The sequence below is a fragment of the Drosophila teissieri genome, chromosome 3R (genome assembly GCF_016746235.2).
Source record: "Drosophila teissieri strain GT53w chromosome 3R, Prin_Dtei_1.1, whole genome shotgun sequence".
In the NCBI taxonomy this organism is placed as follows: Eukaryota; Metazoa; Arthropoda; class Insecta; order Diptera; family Drosophilidae; genus Drosophila; species Drosophila teissieri.
Genome location: NC_053032.1, coordinates 28,395,257 through 28,417,083, shown reverse-complemented (window position 1 = coordinate 28,417,083; position 21,827 = coordinate 28,395,257). Strand labels below are relative to the sequence as shown.

The following is a 21,827-nucleotide window of genomic DNA, read 5'->3' as shown; positions in this document are numbered from 1 at the left end:
GCTTAGACGTACACGTTGGCAAATATGCCCGATAATAAGTACATACATATATAGCTAGTTAAGAGATAAACACATCGATCTGTTGTTATGTAAGCACTGCTTTCTCTCTGTACATCCTAGACCAGCGAAAAGAACAATCCAACATTTGGGGATCTAGCAACTGTGTTCCTGGCTCCATTCTACCAACAGAGTGCCAATGCCAATGAATGCAGTAGAAAGTTGTACAATTTGTATCGATACCATCTGTTCTACGTCTGAGACCCTGGGAGAAACCGTGTCTGTTCGGGAAATGCATTCTTCTTATAAGGAGTATAAGGATTACGGCTGGATAAGGATTTCCGTGAGTGCGGAAACCGTTCGCTCCAAAAACCAAGGAACAATAACTGAAAGGGAGGAAACCAAGGTGGCAACTGAAAAGTGAACGTGAAATCATAATAAAAACAAAGTGGTTCGTTTTTGTTTTGTTTAATTATAAATAACAATTGTATATTTTTTAATAAAATGGGTGTTCTTGTTGTTGTGGTGTTGTATTCTTTTCAAGAAAAAAATCAAAAAGAAATATTATTTCTCGCTATTGAATGAATCTAGCATTCATGTTCGATGGATTAGAGCTTTGACCTTTACTGATATTTCTGATATTTCCCTCCATAAATCTTCATCGCTTATCTTCGCTAAGCATTTTCATTCTGCTTCATCCGTTGCCACTTTCCGTTTGTTTTCCAGGCCAGTTCTAATCTCCGATCGGGATTTTGAGGATATCCCGGATCGAGGGACTTAGACTGCCTTGTATTTCTTGCTCTTTTCGTGATAATCGTGGTAATCGTACACATAAAATAGTAAGAAATATTAGCGATAATTATATAATAATGGATAGTTTTCTTTCCTCTTTCTTCTTGCTTCTTTGTTTTTTGTTTGTTTGTTTAAAAATATCACTTAAGTTTAAATAATTTCCAGAACGCAACGAAATAGATCGAGTGTGCGCACTTAACTACGCTTGTGTGTGTGTGTGGGGTGTTTTTGTGTGTGGTGCACGAAAATTAGCAAGAAAAACAATAATAATGATGACAATAATCATACTCGTAATCATAATTCGTAATAAAGAATAGAAGACGCCGTCCTAGGGCGACAGACAAAAATAAGTAAAATGTATTGCATTTTCTCCGTTTTCAGTTGCATTTTACTCCGTTTGCTAACAATCGTTCTTGTTGTTGTTTTTTGTTGTTGATTTGGTTAAACTTATAGTTAATAAAAACGAAATACAAGTGTACAAAATGTTGTTAAACTTTTTCGCATTACACAAAAATGGCCACCATTATGAATTTCATTCAAATCACGGCAAACAATTTCAATGAAATTTTCGCTTGCGTGTTTTACTTTCTCCTTACGGTTTTTGCATGCTTTCGCTTCCGCTTTCGCGCTATCTTTCCATTTTCCCGCTCTCCCTAACTTTCCATTTCCGTTTTCAAACATTTTTAAAGCTGCTGCCGCCTAAGCTCAATTTTCCCTCCTCTCCTCTCCTCTACTCGTCGCCCATCAACATTTTCCGATAGCGATTCGGTTTCCTTGTGGGTTCTTTATCCCATTGCACTTCCGCTTCGTATTCCCTTTTACTTCCGTTCTTTAAGTGTGTGTGTATGGGGGTTCTATATTTACATATTCTAGACTTTAGTTTGTACTTCCAATTTGGTTAAGAATTCCTTGTGTATTTTCATTTCTTCATCCGTAAATTCTCCTCTTCATTCTGTTCCTCATTCAATCTCAATCTGTAGCTATCCCTAGATGGGCTACATTCGCCTATATCCTCGCAAACCTCGCTGGGTCCTTTGTGACGTCATTGTTTGTATGTGTATACCGTAATTTGAACAATTCACAACAGTTGCACAACGCAAAAAGTTTTTGTTTTGTTGGTTTTAAATCTTAGCTTTTAGTCATAAGTTCATTACAAATTAATTAATAGACAAATTTAGCTCATTTTTCGTTTTTGTGTGTGTTTTTAGAAAATATCAACTTAACAATTTATAAAAAATTTGAACATGTTCGAAAGTGTTTTCCTTCTGGCTCCAATTGAAATTTCGACGATTCCCTTTTCTCGATAAGGATATAAGAACTACGTCACAATCCATCTGTTTGTCTGTCGGCCTGTCTGTCTGTCTGTTTGCTTGTTTGTTTGTTTGTTTGTTTGCTTGGTTTGTTTGTTTGTTTTTAAAATTCACTACGTTTAAGTTTAAGTTGCTCGTATGTCTATATGTTACATTAGCGTGGTTTTTGGATCTCGGGATCTCGGGTTTTTGGGTTTTCGGGTTTTCGGGTTGGGGGGTAATTGTTCTATAGATGTTTGAGAGTTTGGGCTTTTGGGTACTTGGTTGTGGGTGGGTTTGTGGTGGCTGGGTGCTTAATTAACTAGATTATTTAGCTGTGTGTCCATCTATTGCCGCTCGTATGCATGAAGTCGATTAATACTTAATTCTTAGCGCTTAACACACACACTTACAAATTGTTTAAACGGCTCTTGGATTTGAGTTACATGTGATTATGCAAGTAATTTAACTATTTTTCGTTTATGCCTATTTAATGTGTAGATGCAACGCCTTGAATATTTAATATGCATATTTTTAGGTTTTCTGCTTTTAAGCGGCGACGGCACATAAATCACTTTGTGACGAATTCTTACGTACATCAATGTAAATTCAGAGCAAAGTTATTTCTGCACCACCGCCGATTGTTTCATTTTGATTTGTTTGTTTGAGTTGGTTTGATTCGTTTTCTTACATTTCATTTCATTTCATTTCATTTCGTTTTGTTTTCTTTGTTTAGAGCGAGAAGTAGAACAGAAATTGCACTTAATACTAGAAAAAAATTTACTAGAGTTCTTACAATTAAAAAAAATCAAATGTATATTTGCTTTAAATATTGTTGTTGGTTTTCATGTGTTGTTTTTGTTGTTGTTGTTGGTTTATGCTTGAATTGTTTTTTGCTGTTTTTTCTTTTGCATTTTTTTGTTATGTTTTATGTAAAACAGCTGGCATACGTACATTATGTATCTTAACTGTTTGCTGCTTTCGTTTTTTTCTGTGTATATAAAAATCTGCCAACTGCTTTTCAGCTTTTTAACATAAGAATTAACAAAGTCATTTTAGAAATAAATATGTATATGTATATATGTATGTATATGTATATTTACGCACTGCAATAATAGTAATAATAATAATTATAATAATAATAATTAGATTATTGTAGATTGCAAATGTTGCCCGGGCGCAAATGTCAGCAACATTTGCACGGCAGTTGGCAAACACCTGCACAACAACAAAAGAGATACCGTTACGTGTTTAAGGTGCACAATTCAATGCAGAGTAAATAAGAAGAGACCATTTTTCATTTGCATTTGCATTTGCATTCATTTGCGATTTGTGTCGTCGGGGGGGCAACAGCTGCCACCGACAGCCATCCATTCACATCCATTTCACCCATTCTCCTCCATCCAGGAGTCAGCAAGTGGCGGTGCTTGGTGGCGTTTCAGGTGGTTCAGGTGGACTTAGCCCTGCATCAGCACGGCCTGCGCCTGCTGCTGATTGGCGGCTGCTCGGCTCCAGGCCAGCAGGCCGTTGGCAGCAGCCACCTGCGCCTCCTCCTGATCCTCGAGCGCCTCCTGATCCTCCTGCTCCATCTCGTCCAGCTCCTCCTCCGGCTCCTCGTCAGCATCCTCCATGTGGGTGGGCGTGGTGGTCGTCGTTGTGGCTGCGCAGGCAATGGGCGCCACAATCACCGAGGTGGCCACACTGCGTATACGCACCGGCCGATTGCTGATTGTGTTGCTGTTGGCGGTCACCGCATACGAATGCGGTGGTTGTTGCTGCTGCTGCTGCGGCTGCTGCGGCTGCTGCACCTGTGCACCGTAACGCTTGTTGGTTTTGATGGTCAACGACGAGGGTAGCTGCTTGCCGGCAGCCACCTCGGCGGCCAATCGCACCACTGTGGTGGTCATTTTTGGGGAAGATGTTGCTGCCGGGCTGGGAGTTGCTGATATTGCTGCTGGGTTGGGTGTTGCTGATGCTGCTGCTGTTGCTGTTGATGCTGTTGCTGTTGCTGCCTTGGACTGGTGCGCCGACGCCTGGTTTGCCGCCTCCGTCGACGACTTCTGTCGCTTTCAGTCGCCGAAGCGGCTGCACGCCTTCTTCCACCGGCACTGGGTGCACCACTGGTCGCGCTTCTCCATGCCGTACACCTTGCGGCACTTCTTGTTCTCGCCACGCGTCCTCTTGCCGGGCGAGTGGGGCGTATGCTTGACGGCCACCTGTTGCGCCATGTGCTGTTGCTGCTGCAGCGGATTGCTGCCATTGCTGTGGTTGTTGTTGTTTTGGGCAACCAGGTTGCCGGCAGTTGTCTGTGGATGTTGCTGCTGGTGTCCGCGCATCGGTTGGTGGTGGTGCGGCTGCTGCTGTTGCGCCGGATGGAAATTGGGCGTGATCGTCACACTGGACAGGAGATGTTGCTGCTGCTGTTGGTGGCTGTGTTGTTGCTGCTGCTGGTGGTGTTGCTGCTGCTGCAGTTGCTGCTGCTGCTGCTGACTGTGGTGCGCCGTCACTGTGACGTTTTGCTGCTCCAGCTGCTGCAGCATGTTGTTGGCACTGCTATTGCTGTGGATCACTGGACTGCTGCTGCTGCTGCTATTGCTGCTGCTGCCGGCGTAGTTGTGGTGGTGCGTGTGTTGGTGGTGCTGCTGCTGCTGGACGTACGTCGGCGATGGATATGGCGCTACCGAGTGGGTCGGACGGGTGGACGACGAGCGAGCGTGCTTGCCGAGCGGCGAGGCTGATGAACTGGCCGCCACCGGCCCCGTCCCCGTGGAGGTGGTATAGCTGCCCACTGTCGCCGTCGCCGCCGGGCATGTGTAGTTGTGGTGGGCCAGGTGCGACGTGGGGATGCAGCTGGTGTTGTTGTTCTGCAGCTGCTGCTGGTGGGTGCTCGGGATGTTGCTGCCACTGATGGTGCGTCCGTGCGACTGCGCTAGGTGGTTATAGTGGCTACCGGCGCGTCCTTGCCTGCAAGATCGTAACCAGATATTGTTACCAAATATATCTACATATACCGTGAACTAAGTAAACTCACTTGAAGTTGCCCACAATCTGCTTCTGGTACTCGGGATCCTCGTGCGGCGGACGCGCCATGTCCCGGTGACTCAGCGTCGGCTCGGAGGCCAGACTGGGCTTCACCTGCTCGTCGTCGTCGTCGGCATCCTCGTAGTAGAACTCCTCCTCGTCCTCACAGTCATCATTCGCGGAGCGATGCGCGTCCTTTCTGCAATTCCACCAAAAAGTTGCAAAATTGATTAGAAGGATGTCTCAGTGATGGCAAGCCCACTTGATGTATGTATGTACCTAGGTTCAGTATTGGTACGAATCCGAAAAGCTAATAAAACCCTAATTATATTTAAGTCTTATTTAATTGAAACAAATATTAAATAATTGTACATTTAATGTTAAAAAGTTATTCCAACATTTACTAAGATATCCAGTTTATGTACATCATTTCCATTGCAAGCGACCGTTTTTACGTATTCGCGTTGCCAACTACGGCACCACATAAGGTTCGAGGCCCTGCTAGAAGTGTACCAGAGTTCTGCACTTAGATTCCATCCACTTTTAGAACCACATAAAGCGTTTTAAATTTGATATCCCCAATATATTTTAATTCAATTATATTTCAAAGTGAAAACAAAATTATTATTTTCATTGATAAAATAAGTTACCCCGAAAACTATCATCTTGTAATTCCCGCTAAACTGAAGAATCGATTAGTCTATCGAAAAGCATCGAACTGGGTCCCACCTCTAGCCTCAACTATTTGTTCCAGCTCTAGCACTTTTTGCAAAAAAAAAACGCACGTTCCGTGTGAAATCAATACGAAATCAACAAGAGCGATCGATTTTGAGCAATCGTCCGAGTTCAAAAGCAGCGCACATTATTGTTCCAAGCGCCAATCAATCCAGCTGCCCGAGTCACCAGCCATTTTTTGTGTGGTGGAAAATTTTGCAGATAGAAAAAATTGCGCGTCTGTCTGTCTGCATCAGCGTCTCTGTGTGCGTGCGTGTGCTCGTGTGTATGTGTGTGCGTGTGTATAGCGAGGCCTACTTTGTCAATTAACAAGGGAAAAACAGACGCCAGTGGTCCTGCTCTGCTCCTTCGCCACTTTGCCCTCCAAAAAGCCAGCCAACATGTCCAGCCTGCGACCCGAGGAGGCCCGAAAACTGGCCACCGCCGCCTCCGTTTCTCCGCTGAGCAATTGCCAATTTAGCGGCGTGGTAATCAGCTCGATTGCCGACGAGCAGAAGCTGGAGTTTACCAACAAATACAAGGGCAGCTGCACGCTGCTCTGCAGCTACGATTCCCAGGGAGTGGTGCTCCGCGTTGTGTCAGGTAAAGAAGAGCACACAGTCTGCCATTAAAAACCGCCCCTAACTTCGCAAATCTTTCCACCAGATGATGACCGGAGCCACGTGCTCAAGGAGTACATGATAGCCGCCGATACGGATGCCGCCCAAATGGGACGCCGTAGTTATGCCGTTTCCCTGGACGCCGACAATCTCGTGCTGAGGTTCGCCAGCGACCAGGACCAGCAGCTCTTCCGCAAGGTGGTGGAGAATGTGAAGCACTTGAGACCCAAGTCCGTGTTTTCGCAACGCACTGAGGAGTCGTCCGCCTCGCAGTACTTCCAATTCTACGGCTACCTCAGCCAGCAGCAGAACATGATGCAGGATTATGTAAGGACGAGCACGTACCAGCGAGCCATTCTGGGCAATGCGGTGGATTTTCAGGACAAGATCGTCCTGGATGTGGGCGCTGGCTCGGGCATTCTCTCCTTCTTTGCCGTGCAGGCGGGAGCTGCCAAGGTGTACGCCATTGAGGCTTCCAACATGGCCCAGTACGCCCAGCAGCTGGTTGAGTCCAACAACGTGCAGCACAAGATCTCTGTGATACCGGGAAAGATCGAGGAGATCGAGTTGCCCGAGAAAGTGGACGTTATTATATCAGAGCCTATGGGCTATATGCTGTACAACGAGCGCATGTTGGAGACGTATCTGCACGCCAGAAAGTGGCTGAAGCCGCAAGGAAAGATGTACCCCACGCACGGCGACTTGCACATCGCGCCCTTTTCGGACGAATCGCTCTACTCGGAACAATACAACAAGGCCAACTTCTGGTACCAGTCGGCGTTCCACGGTGTTGACCTTACCACGCTGCACAAAGAGGGCATGAAGGAGTACTTCCGACAGCCCATCGTGGACACCTTCGACATCCGCATATGCATGGCCAAGTCGGTGCGGCACGTGTGCGACTTTCTCAACGATAAGGAGGACGATCTGCATTTGATAAGTAAGTAATCGAGCTTGTGATTTGCGACAATGGCTAACTGCTGACCTTCCGCAGGCATCCCCCTGGAGTTCCAAATTCTGCAAACTGGCATCTGCCATGGGCTGGCCTTTTGGTTTGATGTGGAGTTTAGCGGCAGCAGCCAGAATGTGTGGCTCTCCACGTCGCCCACCGCGCCGCTGACACATTGGTATCAGGTGCGCTGCCTACTGCCCATGCCCATCTTTATCAAGCAGGGCCAGACGCTAACAGGCCGCGTGCTGCTGGAGGCCAATCGGCGGCAGTCGTACGACGTGACCATCGACCTACACATCGAAGGCACGCTTATTTCGTCGAGCAACACCCTGGACCTGAAGAACCCGTATTTTCGGTACACGGGGGCGCCGGTCCAGGCACCGCCGGGGACTAGTACCCAGAGTCCATCTGAGCAGTACTGGACACAAGTGGACACGCAAGGATCACGCAATTGTGAGAGCAAATCATTGATATAATAACCTCATTACTTATGTAACTATTTCTATAGCTTCGAGCATGCTAAATGGCGGGCTCAGCGTGAACGGAATAGGCGATGGCATGGACATCACCCATGGACTTATGCATCCGCACTAGGGCGGCCGTGGATCGAATAACAATACATCTTTCTGGGAATTCCCTTTGCTCTTAGTCCGCTCACTTTCTACGATCGATTCTACATTTGCCAATTTTTGTTTTGTTACAGTTTATGATTAGGTTATTTATTGAACAGTGTAAATTATTTTAAACTATTTTCGAAACTTAGTTGTGTTATGTTCTGCATACCTTTTCTACAACCTGTGTCCCTATCCCGCTATACTTTTTCCTCCCTTCTCTTACACTTTTAATCGATCGGACGAATCGAAGGAAATCCAACATCCCAGCAAGTAACCAACATACAAACAATCAACAAATCAAGGCAGACTAATGTAGTTGTTTAGAACACGCAGCATATTAATAAGCCTAAGCTAATTTTAGCCCATAGTAATTAGAGTTTTTAACGTATGTGAATTGTAATACCGATATTTAGCCCGCACGGGACTGCGCTTCAGGAAGTTTATTAGTTAATATGCCGATTGCCAATTGCAGATTTTGCCGAAAGCTTTGAACAAACCAACAAATTCAGATTGTACTGTATCTATTATGTGTGTTATTATACTATATATTGTGTGTACCTCCAGCTAGTTTCAATTTTTGTACTTGTCGGCCGTGTTTATGTTTAGTTCGTTTGAAATTGTAAGAAATTGCTCATAGGATTTAGTGCTAAGCTACGATACCATTACTAAAGGCCGACTTGCGCCGAGAGATTATACATATACCCCCATACGATTACGATTAATTCAGTTCTGGAGGCACCACTCGTTCGATCCTAAGTTAAGCACCCAAGCCCAGATCCTGTCATAGATCCTACTATATCGCTGCCAGCAAACCGAGCGCTATATAAGCATATACACCTAGATATACGCGTTGGGTATGCCAACCTAAACACACACTCCCCGACATTCTCGCATTCGCATCCTGTATGCGGACTGTACTTTATAGAGCAGCAAGTAGAAACACAAAAACACTCCAACAACACAACACACAATACACTGCAAAACATAAATATAAAGCAAAACATATACAACTATATATATATATATACGAATAGATATACCGCATGTATGCAGATGAGAGAACAATGTCAAAGCAAAAGCAGCAAAAAACAAAGCCCCACCGCGTCTTTTATTTGTGCACCCCCACTTGGAACCCCTCTCGATTTACATAGGAAACGAGATTGGCAAGTGTCAAAGCTCAGCGCGGATCGTGTGTGGGCGCCTCGAATTGGACCTTGGCCTCAAAAGCGCACCGCTGCACCTGCCGCCACCCACTGCTTCCACTTCTGCCTTCCACTGCTCGCCTGCTGCAGGTGCGCATTGCAAAGTAATCTGCGGACTGGAGAGGGGCTCCGCCACACTCGTGTGACCTGCTTACTGTGCTCGAGTGCTCTACTTTCGAGCCACCACCGCCACCAGCGACCGCTCCGGGCGAGTGGAAATACTGGCGGAGATGGCGGGTGAGAAGGAGAAGGTCGGGTGGCTAAGTCAAGGCCCCGCCCACTTGCTGCTCGCCACCTAATCCACTGATAGCAGTGCAATTCCCACTTGTACACTTACCCCAAATGTGTTTTCCTTATGTGACGCATGACTGTATTGAGATCGGCCACCAGGCCAGCGCATCCTCGATAAACGCATCGGAACTTTTTGGACTGCAATGAGAAGAGAAGGTAATGTGGTTAGATTGGTTTTATTATGAATGTGCTCTTCAATGCTAATAATAATGCAATATATGTAGTAATGGGCCCTCGCATATGTATCGTACTTGGCGGGAATACGGCTGCATCAGTGAATCCTCGGAAGACGATGTGGAGGAGCGCGAGCAGCTGTCCCCCGTGGGACTGTGGCGACCGTAGCCCTCGTAGTCACTGCGCTCCACGTAGTAATTCATTGCCATGGTGTGCATGATGGCGGCTCTGCAGCAGCTCGTTAACTGGCGCCTGTTTAGCGGTTGCACTCGCAGCAGTGGCGCTGTGTAGCAGTAGCAGTGGAGCAGGAACAGGAGCGATTCGAACCGGTGCCGGCCCGGTGCCAAGTGCGACTGTGTGAGTGCGGACAATGCAACTGGCTGGCTGGCTGGCTGGTTGGCTGGTTGGCTGAAAGCCAGATTCAGAGTCCTTGGACTCGCGCCCGAGCGGCAAACGATGCCGCCCGAACGAGCTGGCTGCCTGGCTTGCTGGCTGGCCGTGCTCGATGCCGCCTGCACTGATAACAGGGCCCGGGTCCGGTCCGCGTCCTTGCCAACTCCCCCAAGCGAGCACCCGCTTATTTACTGGGTCACCTTGCGGTCGCTTTGCTCCGTTTGTCGCTCGCCTTGACACGCTTTTGGCGCCCAGCTCTTGGCTCTTGGCTTTTTGTGCGCCTGCATTTATGCTGCGTTTTTATGCTGAAGGTTAGGACAGCGCTGCAGCAGCGACGCCGGCAATTGACCCAGTTTAAATATGCTGCCTCACTGTATTATATACCCTTACATATCTATATACATATGTGTTTTGCACGGTTTTTGGGGGTACAGCCAGCCACTGATTGCGTCCTTGTGCTGGCGAATGTTGTCCTTGTGCGACGACGACTGCTGAACAAATTGAAAACTGAGTTTTCGGTTTTCGGTTTCTCGTTTCGGCCTTGTGGGCCAACACCAAGTGATTAACGATTTGTTTACAACATTGTGGTTTGAGAATGCCAGCGAGCTTCAATTGTTATGGATTGCACTGGTGTGCCGCCATTTTGGCCCACTTAAGCTGAATTTGCGGAGGGCGCGCACACGGCGTATGCGTAATTTGAGCTGAGAGCAGGAAAAGCTGAATGCCTTTTTCGGGGCGGAGTCTGCGAACCGCAACGCAATCATAAACATAAATATCCTGCGCTACTTAAGCGGCGTAAATTGTTAACGCACGTGGCTGCCAGGCAGTTACACAAATGCGTACACAGTAAGAAAAATAGGACCTGTTTGCCAAAATACCTTATAATAAATCGGTTTAGCTTGGGTTTCAAAGTGAAAATGATGTGGGATATGTTAACAAAAGGTAATATCATTTTATCATCTTTAATCCCATTTATTTTCCGTGTTCCTAACAGCTTGACTTGGAAGTGCGGAAACTAGACCATTTTCGTTTTCACTTGCTGCAATTAGTCGGCGCTCGTAATTCATTTGCGGCCAGACTTCTGGGGCCAGGATACACCAGGATATGCCTTATATCCTGGCTCATAAATAAGGTCCTGCGAGTACACACACGCGGTTGTTGCCAGTTGTGAGTGTGTGTGAGAGAGTGTGTTTGGCAACAGGGAAGTGTTTTCCTGCCACTTTCGCCGTTTGCAGAGTTTTTCGGAGTTGGTAGCCGGCTGCGTGACTAGCATCTTAATGTGCTGAATGCTTGAAAAGGGGTTTATTAATGCCTCGATTTTGTTCGCTGGCAGATAAGCGCGGCACAGCTCGTTTGTCAAACGCTGCGTATGCGTAATTTTCAATTCCCAGCTGACGATGCCGCCGTTTGCCTCGCAATTATATTCAATTAATGCGCAAAGCAGTTGGAAATCATTTTGGGCTATCAATTCAGGGCATCCCAAAACGCTCCCCCTGGCATTTATTGCCACCTGCCAAGTCACTCGAATCCGAAAGTAAATTAGAGCAGCTTGAGTTATGTCCCCTTTGCGTTCAACGTCTAGTGGTGCGTGTTAATTATCCTCCTCTAATGAGAAGGACTCCCGTCGTCGGGGGGTAAACGCTTGTTTGCTAATGAAAGAAAACCATTCGCCGGCAGAGAACTCCAGCTGGCTAACTGCGGAGTGAGGAAATAAAATTCCACCCCGGGTCCAGCCAGGAGTGCGTATTACATCCCGAAATGACTACCGCACTGTGTCCTGATTTGGCTGCCAAACAGCGGGCCAAACGCAAACAAAGCCGGGTCCGGGAAAAACGTAAATAGCCGACGTGAGTGGGCGGCCCAACATGAATCTTCTTTAAGGGAAAATGGCAGGGAATTTCCACGTCTGGCGCCAGTTCCAGGCTGCTCCCAGCTGTCATATTGTATACTCGCACATACATACATTGTATACTCCATGATAAGTGCGTATATTTACTCGGGGGCGTACTTTATGGTAATCCCTGCGCGTATTTACCGAAGACCATAACCGGAACGAAGACAACAGATATTTCCTGATTCCAAATGGAAGTTGATCAGCTTTGGCAGCACATCCTTATTAATTTGCCGACTTAATAATTCCCCCGTCAGCCATCGATTTATTCTTATTCGACGTTATCAGTGGAAGTCCTGCGTTGCCATGCAATTTCCTATTCCTTCGCATTCGATGGGAATTTACTTGACAGCGCACACATCTTCGGAAAAAACTCAAAGGGCCCACCCACCCACGTCCTCTACGTGCGTGGGGTAAATAAAAGTTTTTCCTGTTTTTCTCTCTCTCTCCGTTCATCTTGGAGTTTTCCCATTTTCCATCCATTCCCATTCCCGTTGGCGGCAAGCATAAACAACCCCAAACCCCAGAGAGTCGGGCCGAAAATACACAAAGCGGAAATGCGAACCGAAATCGAAACCGAAACCGAAATCAGAACAGCTGTGGAAGGACAGCGCGCGAAATTGGGTCACCAGTATATAGTGGTGTATATATGCAGGCCAACCACCCCCCTCCCAGAGTTTTCCTCTTCCGGCCAAAGGGGGTTGGGTGGCCATGCCCCTGGCTTTTCCACTCTCTCAATTTATCGCGCTCTCTCTCTCTCTTTCCGTGGACTTGTCCCTGTCCGTGCAACATGAAACGTCAGTCTCTTGCCACTGTTAACTGCCCCCAAAAAACTAGGCCAAAAAGAGCGGCCAACTAGTAACAGCAAAAGAGAAAGAAAAGAGCGCCACAGAGCGGTTCGAAGAGAGTGCGCATGGTTGGTGCAGCACTGTTACCCGAATTGGGTCAATGGAAGGCCAACATAATTCCCCGTGCCTCATGCCCCAGAAAAATGGTGCGGAGCATAAATTATTGACTCCGCACTGGCGACCGAAAATAGCACAATTTGCGTATATCGATGTGGGAATGAGAATGGAAATGGGAGTGGGAGTGGGTATGGGAATGGAGGCCATGCGTCCCATTATGGCCCAGAAAAATGTGTGCCAAGCATTAGAGGCATCTGGCATCTTTTCGCCTTGTGGCTAATAACGTGAAACATGAAAGGTTCGTTCCCTAATAGGGCTTAATACCCGGCAAACGCGAATTGCACTCACGGCGCCGTTTACATTTCAACGCCCTGAAAAGTAGGCAACGAAAATTATGCTTCTGCTTGGGGGCTTGCGTAGATTTTCCTTTTCTTCCTGTTCTGCACGCCATTAAAGCCGCCAGAGTTCGTCATGGCAATTTCTGTAATTTGCATTCCACATACATGTATTCCATGTACATATATTATAAATGGGCTGCCGCAAATCGAATTCGTAGCGCTTTGCATGTAAGCGGTTGATTTTAAAGTCTTATCGCCGTGTCTTCAGGCGGCGAGCAAATTGGGTCACATCGGATAAGGGCGAAGCTTTCAACAAACTTTTCGTTGACTTTATCAACCGAATCAGCACAGCCCACATCTCCCACCGCCACCCACACACAGTAAATTTACTGGGGAAATTCTATTTTTGTAACGAGTTGCGGAGCAAATTGGTTTTATTTAGGGCCTGGCTGCATAGTTCTGTTTGGTAATTCGAAATTCGCCTTCGATTTTAACCTTTGCGAGGGGAGGTTTTTGGAAAACTCGATTACACACTGGCGATGGCCTTGCCAATTTGCTGGGCCCCTTAATTTGATTGCGTTTAAATAAAAAGCACGCACACACCCGCACTCGCATTCGCATTCGCATTTGAATTTCGCGTCCACAGACACAGACAGTGACAGAGTGGAGTGTCATAAATATATGAAAACTCAAACACACATGCATAACTGATGTGACAAACACACGCGAAATTGTCATTGCCTTTGGGGAAATCGGTGGGCAGGGGAGGGGTGGTTGGTGAAAAGCCGGGGAAAACGGCAGGAAAAAAGGCTGACAACGATGGAGATGAAGGCTGAAATTGAGGTTGAGTGTTCACTCATTCAGCAAATATGACAATGGCGTTGATTTTGATATTTTGAGCGGGCGGACAGAAGCACAATAACCGACTCGTTCTCGACGTGGCCCAAGCTGCTAGCTATCGCTGTTCAAGGGTTCTGCACATCCCACAAATGCACTGAAAAAAACCAGGCCTCTACGGACTTTGAGGACTGTAGGGACGTGCCAAAGCTTAGTATCCTCTTTTCGCGCTGTGCAGATGCTGACACGTTTCGTGTATTAAATTTATGCGAAAAGTTCGTGAACACTGACGGCGACTTGGTGTTCAATTGAGGGCGCACATATTGCCAAAAGTCGAGCTCAAGCCAGCTTGAATGTGTAGCTCAGCTGGCTTAAAGTTCATGCTCGCCAAATTAGATCAAATGAAATGCGCTGCATTAGAGTGCACTAAGGCAAAAGCGGAAATGGCGGTAGAGGTCCGCCTGAAAGTATGCAACGCTGTATCCTTGAGGCCACGCATTTGTTGTCAATTTACTGTGGCCTTTGCAAATGATTTAGTTACTGGACGCCGTCGAAGCAGGAAGTGGAAATGAGCTAAGTGGTGCCTTTTTTAGAGGCAAACTTGTCCCGCATCCCGCAACCAACTAGTGATGTATGTGTGTGTGTGTGTGGCAGCGACGACAATATCCGGCCACGCTCAATTTACCACAACATAGCGCAGGACACCCTCGGGGCATTAAAGCCCTTATCAGTGGAACCGCTCGAGCTACAAGCCCTGAGTCCTCGGGCCAACTTAATGGCCACCGCAGGCGATGGCGTTCAACCCCAAAACCTGAAGGCGCCCAGCCCTGCCACTTTCAGCACCCGCTATCAGTGTTCATTGTCACATCTCTCTCGCTTTCACAACGGCCCACAGAATCCAATTATGACATAAATATATTCGTAAATTGTAAAATGTAAATTTTCGTCCACATTCAGGCGAAAAAGGGATTTTCACTTGTCCCCAACAAGATAAGCGGCCAGGACAACGAAATTATTATTTGACACACGTAAATTGTACCAAGGGCGGCTAATAAAATGTGTGCCTGGCTGCATTTGCCGTTGACTTTTATTGCTGCGGTAATTGCCAAATGGAGCTTGAATGGGTTGGCTTCGCCCAGCCTCAATCGCCCTTCGTAGCTGGCAAGGTCCTAATCAACACGGACTTTAACAAGATGTGTGGTTGCCATGTGGATAGATGGGATAGTGGACGTCAGTCCTGAAAAGTAATTGGCTTATGGCGCAAATGTCAGACTCTGTGACAGCCACAGGCGTGCGACTGTACCTTTATCAAGGATAAATGTAGATCTACATTCCTGGATTGATTCATAACCATATCCACAGAGATCTGTGTTGTATACATTAAAGAAATTTAAGTACAATAATGTAATGTTTAGCTATTTCTTAAACATATAAGCCCCCCATTTGTCCTCTGTCTAAAGAAATAAAGACGAGCGGGAGCCTCATCTATTCTCATTTGGCCGAGTGGAAGCTGCGCTTGTCTCCGGCTTAAACTGTACTGTGCGATGGCTGACGCTGACCCAGAAACACTGGGCCGGTATGCAGGCCCAGTAAGCCAGGGGTCTCAGTAACTGGGTCACAGAGCATAGACATACAGATGTACACAGACACGTACATAGCATAGTGGGGGAGTTGGGCTGGGGGCGGGATTCACTTGCGCCTGGGTGACCTTGCGAAATTGCAATCGCCTGGCTGCCGAAACAAAAACGCCACCAGCAACAACAGTGGCATCAAGGACTGCAAGGATTGCAAGGAGCATACATATGGCAGTAACTGTACTTGGCGCAATTTATGTATGCTGCAAGGCGGTGGAAAATAGATGGGGGATTGTCCCGGCCATTTGCCATTCGAGTTGGGGATGCAGAACTAAACCAGGTCAAGCGTATTCGCCTTTATGTACCCCACTCGAGATGTACATACATATGTGCATGTGTGTGGGTGTGTGTGTGAATATATGGGGCAAACGGATAGAATAGCCGGCGAATTGATATCTGTGTGTGCCGAGAGCAGTGTGGCAGTGTATCTGGAATTTATGCTGCACTTCTTCGATCACAGGAAAGATGTAAATTGGTAAATATCTCAATTTAAAGCGAGCGTCGAGTGGAGAGGAGCGGCTCTCCAATGGCGGGCTCATATTTCAGGCCCTTCGAGCATTCGAGGACCATTTGTGTCTCTCGAGGCACATTTCAATTTGGAGCCCGAAGGCAATCGCCCCATAAACTGCCCCTGACAACAACAACAGCAGCAACAACAGCAGAAAGAACTTGATGCCTTTCGGGGCTGAAGGGGCACGTGCCGGAAAAATGTCCATCTAATAATTTTCCAACAGAAGGAGGCAACTGACAGCAAAAAACTGCGCAAAACGGCAGAAGAACACTCGAAATGACCAAAAAAAAAAAACAAAAAAAAAGAAGAACGTATATACGAGTATAATCAACTTGCCGGGAAACCAAAAGCAGTTTTTTTCGGCCTGGCTTTTGGGTTTTCCGATGGCTGATGGTTATGGTGAGTCTATCATTTCCCCAAGGGCAGCTCACATCGGTTGGCAAGGGGGGAGTCACATTACTTTTCAGGTATTATGCGCCACTCAAAAGTTGTCGCTGTCGCTTAAACTGAAAAAAGAGCGCTCCAAATGTGGCCGAAGGTGAAGGGCGAAGGGAATGAGAGGGCTCAGGACCCTGAGTGTGTGTGTTTAAAATGCCGTTTTAATATGCCCAAAAAGGGGGAGAGGGGGGTGAAGAAAGTTGGTAAGCTGCTTATGGCCAGCAAATTAGACATGGCGGCAATCGGCTTTCGAGTGTCGCCGAAAGCGGAGGCACATTCATATGTAGTATAGCATAGGCTATATAGTATATATAGTATGGCAGAGTGTGCAACATGTTGGAGTCCTAATCCCCGCAGAGGTAAGGCAACCCATCTTATGCATTCGGCCCAAAAATGGGTTAATACGGACTTAGGCAAATGCTGAAAGCTAGAAAGCTGCCAAGCTGCTGAAACTTGCTAGCAAAATGCTTGCAAAAGTCCTTCGAATCGAATTGATTTGTGTGTGGACTTGGCATACTTTCGGCCAGCTCCAGATGTTCGCCCAGTCCCATAACTCGATGCCTTTGCAATCAAATCGAAGGATAAACTTTGCACCCGGATGATTATTTATGCGAGTATGTGTATTCCGTATTCCAACCAAAAACCCAGCTCTGTGCTCGCCAACGGCAAGTGCTGTTCCAAAGTTTTGATTCAGAGTGGAAGTTGTGCAAGACTCGCAAATCCAATTGCCAATTGCAGGTTGCATAAACAGCGACAACAGCCGCAACAAAGTAGAAACCAAAAACTAACTCAACTCAACTTCAGACCCAGACTTCACTTCAGTTCAAGTCGACAGAGACAGAGACAGATAGCTGAGCGGAGACAGAAACAGAGACAGAGACGGAAACAGAGACAGAAATACCCGCAGGCAGGGTGAATTTCAATTTCACTTCCATTGCACTTGCAAATTGAACACGCACGCAGGCCAAGAAAATAAAACGAGCAAAACAACGAGTCCACAAAAGCGGGAAAGTATAAAAAATGTAAGCAAATTTGAAAGCAATTTCTATATTCCCCCCCAAAAAAAAAACGGAGGGGGGGGAGAGGAAAAACATAGAAAAGCGCTGCATTAAACATAATTTTGTTTCCATTCTATTTTCTTTGCATATTTTATTCGGCATGTGGGGGCAACCCTTTTCAATTTGAGGCATGCATGGATTTGAGTGCGGGATTTAAATATTCAATTTGCTGCAAGGGCAGATGCTCCCACTTTGGCATCCAATTTGCTGGGGGAAAACCCCGGATAACCGACGGAACTTTTCGCTCTTAACTCGCCACTTTTCGACCGACTGGCCCAGCCTGGAATGGCCCGAACTGAACTGCTAAAAAAGTTGGCCAAGTCGAGTGTCAACGCGTCTAATTGCGAATGATAACGGCAGCGGCAGCAACAGCGGCAGCAGCAGCTTTAAGTTGAAGTTTCCCACTCAACTTTTCCTTTTGTTTTCCCCCCAGAATCCGGGGTGGCTTTTTAATTTCTTGCCTGACCCAATTCGGAAGACTTTTCATTATGCAGCAAGGACTCCGGCGAAAGTGTCGCCCCCGTATTCTTCGCATCCTGCCTCCGGCGTTTTCCACTCCGTCTGCGGCTGCTTCGAGCTTCCTGTTTAGATAAAATGCCAAATGCCGGAAGATTTTTAATTAGAATTCTCCTTTCTTCTGCTCGCACCTCTTGAACGGCAGCCCCTCATCCTCGCTATTGACTCGAACAATAACCCCGAACTAAAAGCCAAAGTAAGGATGAAGCTGATGCCATACTTCCCAATTCCGAAATGAAGGAGGAAAACAAGAAAAAAAGAAAAGATTGTTTAACCAATTTGGCAGCTTAAATCATTTTAATAATTCTGCATAGCTTAGCGGGGCTTTAATTGTGACCTGAGCTTAGCGTTTTCCCTCTGCCTGGCTCCTGATTAATTTTGCTTTATCATCCAAAGGCCCCTTCCCTGTGACTTTGGTAATATAATACACGCTTCTTAATTAATTCAATTTACTTGCGGTTGGCTGTTGGCTGTTGGCTCACTGCTTTATTTTGGCTGCTCGGCGGCTTTCCAATGTTGAGCAATCGTAATTTGATATGCCGCCCGTTGGGTTCGTGACCCCAAGGAGTCCACCGGAGATGTCATAACTGGGCCCAAACTGGCCGGGGTGGCCAACTGCGAATCAGTTTGCTTTTAAATAGTATCCCTCTACAGGGATACTTGCTTGCAGAGCCAAATTCGACCCAAAGTGCGACCCAAATTCGATACGACGTCTATCGGTCAAATGCTATTTATTGAGCTCGCCATCGAACAGCGAAGTTTAATTGAAATTCAACGCTGATAGATAGAATATCCGTCGAGTGGACGTGGCGAAACATTTGCATTGACAAGTCGACAACTGCTGGACATGGAAACCAGCCGGAATGCAAATGGCCAGGCCAAATAAACGGCCAGCAGCTGCTGGCCCATGGCAAGCAATTGACAGGGAAAGTGAATAAAATGGCTGGTCGCCGGCACCTGGCAATTTTCATAAATTTTCCTTGCCCCAAAGGCAGTGCCGAAATTTCCGCATTTTTTCGAGCAGTCCAGTCAGTTGAGTCCGGCTGATGTAATGGCCAGGGCGAACAGTTCGCATGAATAACTTTCGTAATGACCAGGGACAGGCCGAATAACCGAGTGCTCCAATCGCAACCTGTACTCCAGCTCCAGCTCCAACTCCAACTCCAGCTCGAACACCAGCTCCGTCTGGGTGGAAATCAAAGAGTCTGGTCCTCCAGCCGAGTAGCCGGGCAACGCGGCGTATGCGCGATGTGCACAAAAGGCGCTTAAATTGCCTTTTCGGCTTCACTCAATGGGTCGATTTTTTGTTCGTTAACCGTTCAATGGTTTGTTACGGCCAAACTTTTGTAAAACCCCTCTCTCTCTCTCTCTGGCTCTGTATAAATTTTTTGTACTCCTCCGAAAGTTTTGGTTTCTGTTATTGTTGCTTTTGAGCATTAAATGTTTGGCCGTTTGAAAGCGGTTTAACTGCAAAATCGCAGTTTTCGGAAAAAACTATGCGGGCTAATAGACTTCATGGCACTCAAACAAAAAAATAGTGAAGAGTGCAGAGAGCTGCAAAATTAATTAAAATACGTACCAAAACTGTGTGCCATGTTCAAAAAAATTAAATTAATACTGTTTGCATGGGGAAAACCAGTTGAAGCCCTATGACTGTGACAAGTTCCAGGTATTCAGGCTGGGGATTCCCGCTCCCCGCTGTTTTGGGTTTTCTGGTATATCGCACTGCCGTCGCTTTTCGCTGGCATTGAACGTTGGCCAGGGAAAAACATCAAAAACTGGCACAAGCCACCCTGAGCCACCCTGCCCCACCGTGCGCCACCCAACGCGCCATCATTCGCATGTGGCAAGGACAGAAGCGGCAGAGAGATAGCCTCGTGTGCCCATTTCCAAGTTTACCATGTCGGGGTCAAATTGTTAGCCGACTTTCGTGAGCAAACAAATTGAGACTACCAATGCGGATCGCTCGAATATGCATGTGAATTTTTCTTTCCTTTTTTCTCTTTTTTCGATTCTGATTGCGATTCCTATCGCAACGCCGCATTTTCCTTCGCCATTTTCATGTTGGCCGGCCCGGTTGATTAACGATAAGTGCGAGGCATTGACATGATTTCACGAAACCAAACCAAACCAAACCAAAACCCAACCAGCCAACTGGCAGGCCTAATTGCCCGTCTTAACTGCGGCTAATTACTGGCCTTTTGTGCAGGAGTTGCCTTGGCGATTGCATGGGAAGTCGCTGCGGGTTCTGGGAAATCGGACGGGTTTTAATTGGGAGAGCGCCTAAAAACAAAATTCGACTGCATGACTAAGATGCCCACAACGGCAACGGGCTATAAATTTAGTTAATTGAATGACTGGCTGAGATGGCGGGCCAAAAAACAATTACAAGTGCAGTGCGCGTCAGCCATTTGTCATGCATGCGCCGCCATTAATCAAAAGTTGAATAACCCTTCCACTTTAATCCCCCCCTCCGGATCTCCAGCCACCTTGGAGTGCCGAAAAGTAAAGGCTTGCGATTAAATCAGCCAGCTACTTTGGGCCATCGTAATTGTTATTAAAGATGCTCCTGAACCCACACCGAAAATGAACCGAAATTACTCATCATTAGCATTGCATACACGCGGGCGTTGCCCAATGATGGATTGCCATTTGGTCCCCGGCCAAGATAATTGACCTCTAAATATACTTGGGCGTCCACGCGGGGTCAGCACCGCAAAGTAGGCTAAAAATATGGCACAGCAAGGTGCCGCCTAAAAAAAAGAAGGACGAAACGCAGGAGGAGCAGGACGAACGCTGGCGTGCGCCATTCGCCCTGACTGAGCGAGCGTCCAACAACCTCGATTCGCGAGTGCCATTGACACTGAGCCAAGGAGGCTGGGTGGCCCCGAAGCCAAGGAGACCCAGAATCCAGCTGCCCTGCTGGGCCAGTCGGCCAAAGCAGAAAGCAGAAAGCAGAAACAACAAGAGACCAGGCCAAAGTCATTGAACGAGTCCTGCTCACGCACTTTTCGGAAAGCCAACAAGAATCTGGCTGAGTAGCTGGCTGGAAATTTGTTTGGTCAATAAACACCTCAAGAAATCAACACAAGCTCCGTGTATGCTGCTATTCTATGGAATTTAAAATAGTAAGGCCAATATATATATTTCCAAGATTTTCACACTCATTCTAACTCATTCTAATATATTTTTATTATATTTCAAGTAACTAAGTTAAGGTATTTCGAAGTCTGCTACCCATATTTATCTTTAGTTTTTTCTCTCTCTCGCAAGTTTTTGCCTTCGCTCTCGATGGAGCGCTGTGCGTTATCCCCAATCCCCATTCCCCACCAGCTTTATGGCCCTCAGGCAGACGAAGCTGGCAAGGTGCGTGGTGCGTCTAGGACTCGGGAGGTCGGCAGGACCTGCGTGCTGGCGACTCGTTTCAAGGATCCCAGCGGCTGAGTTGCCTGCGGCAACTTTTATTGTGTCATTGGCACGCATCGGGGGCGAAAAGTTAAATCTTAAATCATAAAACGCCCCGCAGCCAAGCTGGGCAAACATGAAGGCTGGAGGAGAAGGTGGAGGAGCGGTGGAAAAGGATTTGGTTGTTTATTGTTTTGTTTGGGGAAGTTTGAGTTTGGGCTTAAAACTCGCAGGA

The 21,827-nt window shown here is 46.8% G+C and overlaps 2 protein-coding genes across 3 annotated transcripts in view; one reads left to right on the top strand and one right to left on the bottom strand.

Moving 5' to 3' along the window:
- Window positions 1–449: 449 nt before the first annotated feature.
- Window positions 450–21,827, bottom strand: part of LOC122622004 (zinc finger protein 395) — a 120,322-nt gene continuing 98,944 nt past the window's right edge. For both annotated transcript variants that reach the window (XM_043800090.1, XM_043800091.1), the window contains exons 5-7: window positions 9,539–9,630; window positions 5,110–5,298; window positions 450–5,042 (exon numbers count right to left, since the gene is read on the bottom strand). In XM_043800090.1, coding sequence (XP_043656025.1) covers window positions 4,148–5,042; window positions 5,110–5,298; window positions 9,539–9,630 — 1,176 coding nt within the window. In that variant the 3' untranslated portion in view covers window positions 450–4,147. The remainder of the gene's footprint in view (window positions 5,043–5,109; window positions 5,299–9,538; window positions 9,631–21,827) is intronic.
- On the top strand, window positions 5,829–9,062 carry LOC122622005 (histone-arginine methyltransferase CARMER). The gene is made up of 4 exons (XM_043800093.1): window positions 5,829–6,416; window positions 6,480–7,373; window positions 7,428–7,838; window positions 7,894–9,062. The coding sequence occupies exons 1-4, from the start codon at window positions 6,215–6,217 to the stop codon at window positions 7,977–7,979; spliced, it is 1,593 nt and encodes a 530-aa protein (XP_043656028.1). The 5' UTR covers window positions 5,829–6,214; the 3' UTR covers window positions 7,980–9,062.